The following is a 10293-nucleotide window of genomic DNA, read 5'->3' on the forward strand; positions in this document are numbered from 1 at the left end:
TGAAGCCTACTCAGGCCAACCTGAAGCTGAGGAACATCGTGCATGCTTACCTACAGAAAAAGGGGGCAGAGAAGGGGAGTGAGGTGCGAGCAGAGCATCCAGAGGTGTGTGTCATTCTCTGACAAACATTGTAAATACATTATAGCAATGGATATATACAACCAGGGATGGAATTTAAGGATTTTGGGAACTAGCCAGCCAGGGTGATAGATTGCAATTTATACTAGCCCAGGTGACATTCTATTTGCCGTGTTCCAAAACATGCCATGGCTAAAGCAAAAATACTCTTTCTTAATACAGACATAAACAATATTTCAATTAATATCTGATCTACTACACAATTTGTATTTCCCAAAATGTAAAGCCACATAACATTGTGACTGTTGGGTTATAATACGCTCTCTGTCTCTCTTTGTATTTCCCACTAACAGACCCAGGCCAAGCATACAGCAGGACAAATGAAGAGTGAGTTTGCAAAGGTGCATCAGTTCCTGCAAGTGGAAAAGGAGGCCAGACTAGCAGCCCTAAGACAGGAGGAGGAGAAGAAGACTGGGTTGTTAACCAAAAGAATCGGCCGTCTCACAAATGAAATGACCTCCCTCTCTGAGAGAATCACAGACATACAGAATACGATGGACAGCGATGATCTCTCTTTCCTACAGGTAGGTTGATTGTTCATTCACTGTTGATATTAACTGTATTGACATGGTATAAATGCTAAAAATAGTATTAGTTGAGGCATTCTCTGTCAAAACAAATGCATTTTATGTGTACAATTCCAACCAATGCATTTAGTCTTATTTCAGACATACAAGGATGTGAAAGACAGGTGTGCAATACTTCAATACTAGTTTGCACATGAGCTAGCACATTAGCATATCATCAGTGCCAATCATCATCATGCCTGTCCATGCGGTTGTTTCAGGGCCGAGTGACACTCCAGGACCAAGAGCCTTTGTCAGGGGCTCTGATAGATGTGGCCCAACACCTGGACAACCTGAGATTAAATTTTTGAAATCATTTTAAATACTTAGCTGGTCTTGATTGGGTTTGCCTGGCACAATGGAACCAATTGAGTCATCCAAAAAGTGTCAATCCTGTCTATCTGGCACTTCAGGTAAACTCAAGCAAACGCTGAAAGGATTTGAAAGTCTGCTCAGTCATCATGAGCCTAACCTTGGTACAACCAACAGCCAACGTCATCCTCCAGGAGGTGCTGTAAATGGTTGAACATGATTGATTACATGAACGATAACAAGTCCAATATCCACACTCTGATATCAAGACCCACTCAACCATGGTTTTGAATCTAGTGAAGCAACAAAAACCTCACACTGCTCAAATCTGAATGAGTCTATATAATACTGCTGATTGATGTTCTGTTAATTGAATCAGTGAAATTATGCTGATTCATGTTGTGTTGACTGATTCAGTGACAAACTGCTGATTCATGTTCTATCCATACAGACTAGTATACAGTGGACATTATATAAATGTTATCCAAATCCTATCCAAAATCATATGGGAAACCTATCCATATCTGTGACTAACCTGCCCACTCCCCCTGCCAAAGTCCCTGTGACCCTGGAGGTGAATTCAGCCCACCCTGACCTCTTGATATCTGGGGACCTGCTGGAGGTGCGGGATGGAGGGGCATCCCAGCCGGTGCCTGACAATGCAGAGCGCTTCGACAGCTCGGTGAGCATGCTGGGCTCTGAGGGCTTCTGCTCAGGGACACACAGCCTGGAGGTGGAGAATAGACTTAAGAAGGCATGGACCTTGGCTTGGCCAAGGAGGGCATGTCCAGGAAGGGCAGAGTGAAAGTCAGCTCGGAGGAGGGGATTTGGGCAGTGGGGCTGTGGGAGGGGAGGGAGTCTTGCGCTGGCACTGCCCCCCTTGGGACCCCCCTGGTCTTCAAGAAGAAGCCCCAGAGGGTCAGAGTTCAGCTGGACTATGAGAGAGAAGGGGTGTCCTTCTATGATCCAAGTGACATGTCACTCATCTATAGGTTTATGGACAGGTTCAATAAGGAGAGGGGAACACTACTAGAGGGGAACACTACTAGAGGAACACTACTAGAGGAACACTACTAGAGGAACACTACTAGAGGGGAACACTACTAGAGGAACACTACTAGAGGGGAACACTACTAGAGGAACACTACTAGAGGAACACTACTAGAGGGAACACTACTAGAGGAACACTACTAGAGGGGAACACTACTAGAGGAACACTACTAGAGGGGAACACTACTAGAGGAACACTACTAGAGGGGAACACTACTAGAGGGGAACACTACTAGAGGGGAACACTACTAGAGGAACACTACTAGAGGAACACTACTAGAGGGAACACTACTAGAGGAACACTACTAGAGGGGAACACTACTAGAGGGGAACACTACTAGAGGAACACTACTAGAGGAACACTACTAGAGGGAACACTACTAGAGGGGAACACTACTAGAGGGGAACACTACTAGAGGGAACACTACTAGAGGAACACTACTAGAGGGGAACACTACTAGAGGAGAACACTACTAGAGGGGAACACTACTAGAGGGAACACTACTAGAGGAACACTACTAGAGGGAACACTACTAGAGGAACACTACTAGAGGGGAACACTACTAGAGGAACACTACTAGAGGGGAACACTACTAGAGGAACACTACTAGAGGGAACACTACTAGAGGAGAACACTACTAGAGGGGAACACTACTAGAGGAACACTACTAGAGGGAACACTACTAGAGGAACACTACTAGAGGGGAACACTACTAGAGGAACACTACTAGAGGAACACTACTAGAGGGGAACACTACTAGAGGAACACTACTAGAGTGGAACACTACTAGAGGGGAACACTACTAGAGGGGAACACTACTAGAGGGGAACACTACTAGAGGAACACTACTAGAGGAACACTACTAGAGGGAACACTACTAGAGGGAACACTACTAGAGGAACACTACTAGAGGAACACTACTAGAGGGGAACACTACTAGAGGGGAACACTACTAGAGGGGAACACTACTAGAGGAACACTACTAGAGGAACACTACTAGAGGGGAACACTACTAGAGGGGAACACTACTAGAGGGGAGGGGAACACTACTAGAGGGAACACTACTAGAGGGAACACTACTAGAGGGAACACTACTAGAGGAACACTACTAGAGGGGAGGGGAACACTACTAGAGGGAACACTACTAGAGGGAACACTACTAGAGGAACACTACTAGAGGGGACACTACTAGAGGGGAACACTACTAGAGGGGAACACTACTAGAGGGGAACACTACTAGAGGAACACTACTAGAGGGGAACACTACTAGAGGGGAACACTACTAGAGGGAAACACTACTAGAGGGAACACTACTAGAGGAACACTACTAGAGGGGAACACTACTAGAGGAGAACACTACTAGAGGAACACTACTAGAGGGGAACACTACTAGAGGGGAACACTACTAGAGGGAAACACTACTAGAGGAACACTACTAGAGGAACACTACTAGAGGGGAACACTACTAGAGGGGAACACTACTAGAGGGAAACACTACTAGAGGGAACACTACTAGAGGAACACTACTAGAGGGGAACACTACTAGAGGAGAACACTACTAGAGGAACACTACTAGAGGGGAACACTACTAGAGGGGAACACTACTAGAGGGAACACTACTAGAGGAACACTACTAGAGGAACACTACTAGAGGGGAACACTACTAGAGGGGAACACTACTAGAGGGAAACACTACTAGAGGGAACACTACTAGAGGAACACTACTAGAGGAACACTACTAGAGGAACACTACTAGAGGGAACACTACTAGAGGAACACTACTAGAGGGGAACACTACTAGAGGAGAACACTACTAGAGGAACACTACTAGAGGGGAACACTACTAGAGGGAAACACTACTAGAGGAACACTACTAGAGGGGGACACTACTAGAGGAACACTACTAGAGGGGAACACTACTAGAGGAACACTACTAGAGGGGAACACTACTAGAGGAACACTACTAGAGGAACACTACTAGAGGGGAACACTACTAGAGGGGAACACTACTAGAGGGAAACACTACTAGAGGAACACTACTAGAGGAACACTACTAGAGGGAAACACTACTAGAGGGGAACACTACTAGAGGAACACTACTAGAGGAACACTACTAGAGGGAACACTACTAGAGGGGAACACTACTAGAGGGGAACACTACTAGAGGGGAACACTACTAGAGGAACACTACTAGAGGAACACTACTAGAGGAACACTACTAGAGGGGAACACTACTAGAGGGAAACACTACTAGAGGGAACACTACTAGAGGAACACTACTAGAGGAACACTACTAGAGGAACACTACTAGAGGAACACTACTAGAGGGGAACACTACTAGAGGAACACTACTAGAGGGGAACACTACTAGAGGAACACTACTAGAGGAACACTACTAGAGGGAACACTACTAGAGGAACACTACTAGAGGGGAACACTACTAGAGGAGAACACTACTAGAGGAACACTACTAGAGGGGAACACTACTAGAGGGAAACACTACTAGAGGAACACTACTAGAGGGGGACACTACTAGAGGAACACTACTAGAGGGGAACACTACTAGAGGAACACTACTAGAGGGGAACACTACTAGAGGAACACTACTAGAGGAACACTACTAGAGGGGAACACTACTAGAGGGGAACACTACTAGAGGGAAACACTACTAGAGGAACACTACTAGAGGGGGACACTACTAGAGGAACACTACTAGAGGGAACACTACTAGAGGGGAACACTACTAGAGGAACACTACTAGAGGAACACTACTAGAGGGAACACTACTAGAGGAACACTACTAGAGGGGAACACTACTAGAGGGGAGGGGAACACTACTAGAGGGGAACACTACTAGAGGGAACACTACTAGAGGAACACTACTAGAGGGGAACACTACTAGAGGAGAACACTACTAGAGGAACACTACTAGAGGGGAACACTACTAGAGGGGAACACTACTAGAGGGAAACACTACTAGAGGAACACTACTAGAGGAACACTACTAGAGGGGAACACTACTAGAGGGGAACACTACTAGAGGGAACACTACTAGAGGAACACTACTAGAGGGGAACACTACTAGAGGAGAACACTACTAGAGGAACACTACTAGAGGGGAACACTACTAGAGGGGAACACTACTAGAGGGAAACACTACTAGAGGGGAACACTACTAGAGGAACACTACTAGAGGAACACTACTAGAGGGGAACACTACTAGAGGGGAACACTACTAGAGGGAAACACTACTAGAGGGAACACTACTAGAGGAACACTACTAGAGGAACACTACTAGAGGAACACTACTAGAGGGAACACTACTAGAGGAACACTACTAGAGGGGAACACTACTAGAGGAGAACACTACTAGAGGAACACTACTAGAGGGGAACACTACTAGAGGGAAACACTACTAGAGGAACACTACTAGAGGGGGACACTACTAGAGGAACACTACTAGAGGGGAACACTACTAGAGGAACACTACTAGAGGGGAACACTACTAGAGGAACACTACTAGAGGAACACTACTAGAGGGGAACACTACTAGAGGGGAACACTACTAGAGGGAAACACTACTAGAGGAACACTACTAGAGGAACACTACTAGAGGGAAACACTACTAGAGGGGAACACTACTAGAGGAACACTACTAGAGGAACACTACTAGAGGGAACACTACTAGAGGGGAACACTACTAGAGGGGAACACTACTAGAGGAACACTACTAGAGGAACACTACTAGAGGGGAACACTACTAGAGGGAAACACTACTAGAGGGAACACTACTAGAGGAACACTACTAGAGGAACACTACTAGAGGAACACTACTAGAGGGGAACACTACTAGAGGGGAACACTACTAGAGGGGAACACTACTAGAGGGAAACACTACTAGAGGAACACTACTAGAGGAACACTACTAGAGGGGAACACTACTAGAGGGGAACACTACTAGAGGGAACACTACTAGAGGAACACTACTAGAGGGGAACACTACTAGAGGAGAACACTACTAGAGGAACACTACTAGAGGGGAACACTACTAGAGGGGAACACTACTAGAGGGAAACACTACTAGAGGGGAACACTACTAGAGGAACACTACTAGAGGAACACTACTAGAGGGGAACACTACTAGAGGGGAACACTACTAGAGGGAAACACTACTAGAGGGAACACTACTAGAGGAACACTACTAGAGGAACACTACTAGAGGAACACTACTAGAGGGAACACTACTAGAGGAACACTACTAGAGGGGAACACTACTAGAGGAGAACACTACTAGAGGAACACTACTAGAGGGGAACACTACTAGAGGGAAACACTACTAGAGGAACACTACTAGAGGGGGACACTACTAGAGGAACACTACTAGAGGGGAACACTACTAGAGGAACACTACTAGAGGGGAACACTACTAGAGGAACACTACTAGAGGAACACTACTAGAGGGGAACACTACTAGAGGGGAACACTACTAGAGGGAAACACTACTAGAGGAACACTACTAGAGGAACACTACTAGAGGGAAACACTACTAGAGGGGAACACTACTAGAGGAACACTACTAGAGGAACACTACTAGAGGGAACACTACTAGAGGGGAACACTACTAGAGGGGAACACTACTAGAGGAACACTACTAGAGGAACACTACTAGAGGAACACTACTAGAGGGGAACACTACTAGAGGGAAACACTACTAGAGGGAACACTACTAGAGGAACACTACTAGAGGGGAACACTACTAGAGGAGAACACTACTAGAGGAACACTACTAGAGGGGAACACTACTAGAGGGAAACACTACTAGAGGAACACTACTAGAGGGGGACACTACTAGAGGAACACTACTAGAGGGGAACACTACTAGAGGAACACTACTAGAGGGGAACACTACTAGAGGAACACTACTAGAGGAACACTACTAGAGGGGAACACTACTAGAGGGGAACACTACTAGAGGGAAACACTACTAGAGGAACACTACTAGAGGGGGACACTACTAGAGGAACACTACTAGAGGGAACACTACTAGAGGGGAACACTACTAGAGGAACACTACTAGAGGAACACTACTAGAGGGAACACTACTAGAGGAACACTACTAGAGGGGAACACTACTAGAGGGGAGGGGAACACTACTAGAGGGGAACACTACTAGAGGGAAACACTACTAGAGGGGAACACTACTAGAGGGGAACACTACTAGAGGGAACACTACTAGAGGGAACACTACTAGAGGGGAACACTACTAGAGGGGAACACTACTAGAGGGGAACACTACTAGAGGAACACTACTAGAGGAACACTACTAGAGGGAACACTACTAGAGGGGAACACTACTAGAGGAACACTACTAGAGGGAACACTACTAGAGGAGAACACTACTAGAGGAACACTACTAGAGGGAACACTACTAGAGGGAACACTACTAGAGGGGAACACTACTAGAGGGACACTACTAGAGGGGAACACTACTAGAGGAACACTACTAGAGGAACACTACTAGAGGGAACACTACTAGAGGAACACTACTAGAGGGGAACACTACTAGAGGAACACTACTAGAGGGGAACACTACTAGAGGGAACACTACTAGAGGAACACTACTAGAGGGAACACTACTAGAGGAACACTACTAGAGGGGAACACTACTAGAGGAACACTACTAGAGGGGAACACTACTAGAGGAACACTACTAGAGGGGAACACTACTAGAGGAACACTACTAGAGGAACACTACTAGAGGGGAACACTACTAGAGGGGAGGGGAACACTACTAGAGGAACACTACTAGAGGGAAACACTACTTCTCGTCCTGTCTGCACTCTGATGGTAGTAACCTTGGTAGCACTCTGATGGTAGTAACCTTGGTAGCACTCTGATGGTAGTAACCTTGGTAGCACTCTGATGGTAGTAACCTTGGTAGCACTCTGATGGTAGTAACCTTGGTAGCACTCTGATGGTAGTAACCTTGGTAGCACTCTGATGGTAGTAACCTTGGTAGCACTCTGATGGTAGTAACCTTGGTAGCACTCTGATGGTAGTAACCTTGGTAGCACTCTGATGGTAGTAACCTTGGTAGCACTCTGATGGTAGTAACCTTGGTAGCACTCTGATGGTAGTAACCTTGGGGCTCTGAGGATCTGCCCTAAGAAAGTGTCTGTGACTGTGGTGCCTGCTCAATAAGGATGCTATTGTCTCTAGTAGTATGTCCACACACACCGTCATGCTTTAAAACTTTTGCAAAAAATGTTTGTCACAGGTATGTAGGAGATAACAGAGAGTAGATAATTAAAGACTCTTGTTTGCAAATTAAGGGAGCAATTAAAGGGAGCAAACATAAAGGAGGCATGACCATTCACATGACAAACCCATCATAATCAATAATGACAAACTGACTGGCAAAATGCCCTGACCCTCCATTGCTTATGACACTGATGCTATAGCTATCCAGGATTCTTATTTTAAGCAGCCATGTGATCTATATTACTATTAGACATCTATTAATTTACTGAGAACCAAGTGTCATAATTATAACTGTTGTTTTATAGTGTATTCCAAATAAAATGAGTCCTTCTCAGATATACTGTGTGTTCAATGGCCTCCATGGTTTAATTTTTATTGGAAAACATAGACACAATACATCTATACTATGCCCCAAAGTTTAAGTGGAGAATTTGAACACAAAAGCATACAAGTCAGGACCAGTCTATCAGCATTCCTAACAGTGTTCTAAACCAATAAGAAAGAGAAACTGACAGTCGTTCCACACCCTAACCCACACCCTAACCCCTGCATGTACAGTACAGTAGGTATTATACACCAGCTCCAGCCAGAGGCACCCATCTCTCCATAATGGCAGCCAAACCGTGGGCCCTGGAGGAGGACTTATCCTGCCCAGTGTGCTGTGACGTGTACACCGACCCCGTGGTACTGGGCTGCAGCCACAGCTTCTGCAGGGTCTGCCTGCACACCTACTGGAGTGACCATGTCATCAAAGATTGCCCCGTGTGTCGCTGCAGATCCTCAACCTCCTCACCACCCAGCAACCTGGCCCTCAGGAACATAGTCATGGCTTGTGTGAAGGAGAGGACTCGCTCCATTGCCAAGGAGAAGAGCACAGAGGAAGAAGAGAGGGAGAACCAGGGATGGAGGGAGTGTGGAGAGAGGAGGACTGGGTCTGCGGGAAACAGGGAGGGGGAGGCGAGGTGTAGTCTCCATGGGGAGAGGCTGCTGCTGTTCTGTAAGGAGGACCTGGAGGCTCTGTGTGTGGTGTGTCAGGCAGCCAGGAGACACAGAGGCCATCAGCTCTGCCCTGTGGAGGAAGCTGCTCTGGAATACAAGGTAGACTTGTCTTCTTATGATACTTGTGATCACAGCATATTTAATATTGTACTTGACATTTAAAAATGAGCATGTTGTATATACAGTAGTTCATGAGATACAGTTGAGAATTCCTACCAGGATTCTTTGCTCTATCCTTTTGATTTGTTCTGTTTTTGATGTTTGATATCTCCTTTTCCATGTTCAGATCTAAGCAGCATATTAGATCATGATAGTGGCTAGTGCCAAGAGCCTAGTGCCAAACCTGAACCAGTTTGGCAGGAATAGCTGCTTTGCCCTCAGCTTCTAACAATTCTAAGCTTCTAGCAGTATGGACGGTAAAGGAAAATTGTATTGACATGAATGCTCTGGCCTCAACTGGTTTCCCTCAATGTTTGTGTGTGACAGGAGGAATTGAAAGCCTCACTCATCCCTCTGAGGGAAAAATTGGTGATGTTCCAAAAAGTAAAGGAGGAGTGCACAAAAACTGCACAGCACATCAACGTAAGCATTACAGAGAAAACAAGAGATACAAAGGGATACAAAAGAGGCTGTTTATTGTCAAATAGGCTTTTCAAGTCAAATAGGCCTACTATAACTTACCAAACTAAAACAGTTTTATGGCCAGGGATTATTTCCAGATAGCACATACTGTATCATGAGAACTCACCCATTGCCCTCTTGACCCTTGACCCCCAGAAACTAGCCAGGGAAACAAAGACAACCATCAGACACCAGTTTGAAGAACTGCATCACTTCCTCCGTCTAGAGGAGGCAGCCAGTCTGGCAGTCCTCTTTGAGGAAGAGGAGGTGAAGATGGTGATAATGAAAGAGAAGATTGAACACCTGGCTAAAAAGTTGGTATCTCTTACCAACACCATCAGTGAG

General features: G+C 45.8%; 1 protein-coding gene and 1 pseudogene across 2 annotated transcripts in view; both read left to right on the forward strand.

Annotated features, from left to right (window-relative positions):
- The first annotated feature begins 1521 nt into the window (after positions 1–1521).
- Positions 1522–8369, forward strand: LOC310823370 (zinc-binding protein A33-like; annotated as a pseudogene). Its single transcript has 2 exons — positions 1522–2020; positions 8345–8369. The product of its transcript is annotated as a zinc-binding protein A33-like (transcript).
- Positions 8370–8902: 533 nt separating this feature from the next.
- The window catches only part of LOC310823197 (E3 ubiquitin-protein ligase TRIM35-like), a 2810-nt gene continuing 1419 nt past the window's right edge, over positions 8903–10293 (forward strand). Inside the window, exons 1-3 of the mRNA XM_083695960.1 lie at positions 8903–9426; positions 9814–9909; positions 10105–10293. The exon at positions 10105–10293 is cut by the window's right edge and continues 42 nt beyond it. Coding sequence (XP_083552086.1) covers positions 8938–9426; positions 9814–9909; positions 10105–10293 — 774 coding nt within the window. The 5' untranslated portion in view covers positions 8903–8937. The remainder of the gene's footprint in view (positions 9427–9813; positions 9910–10104) is intronic.

Source organism: Argentina silus (assembly GCF_951799395.1).
Source record: "Argentina silus genome assembly, chromosome: X".
In the NCBI taxonomy this organism is placed as follows: domain Eukaryota; kingdom Metazoa; phylum Chordata; class Actinopteri; order Argentiniformes; family Argentinidae; genus Argentina; species Argentina silus.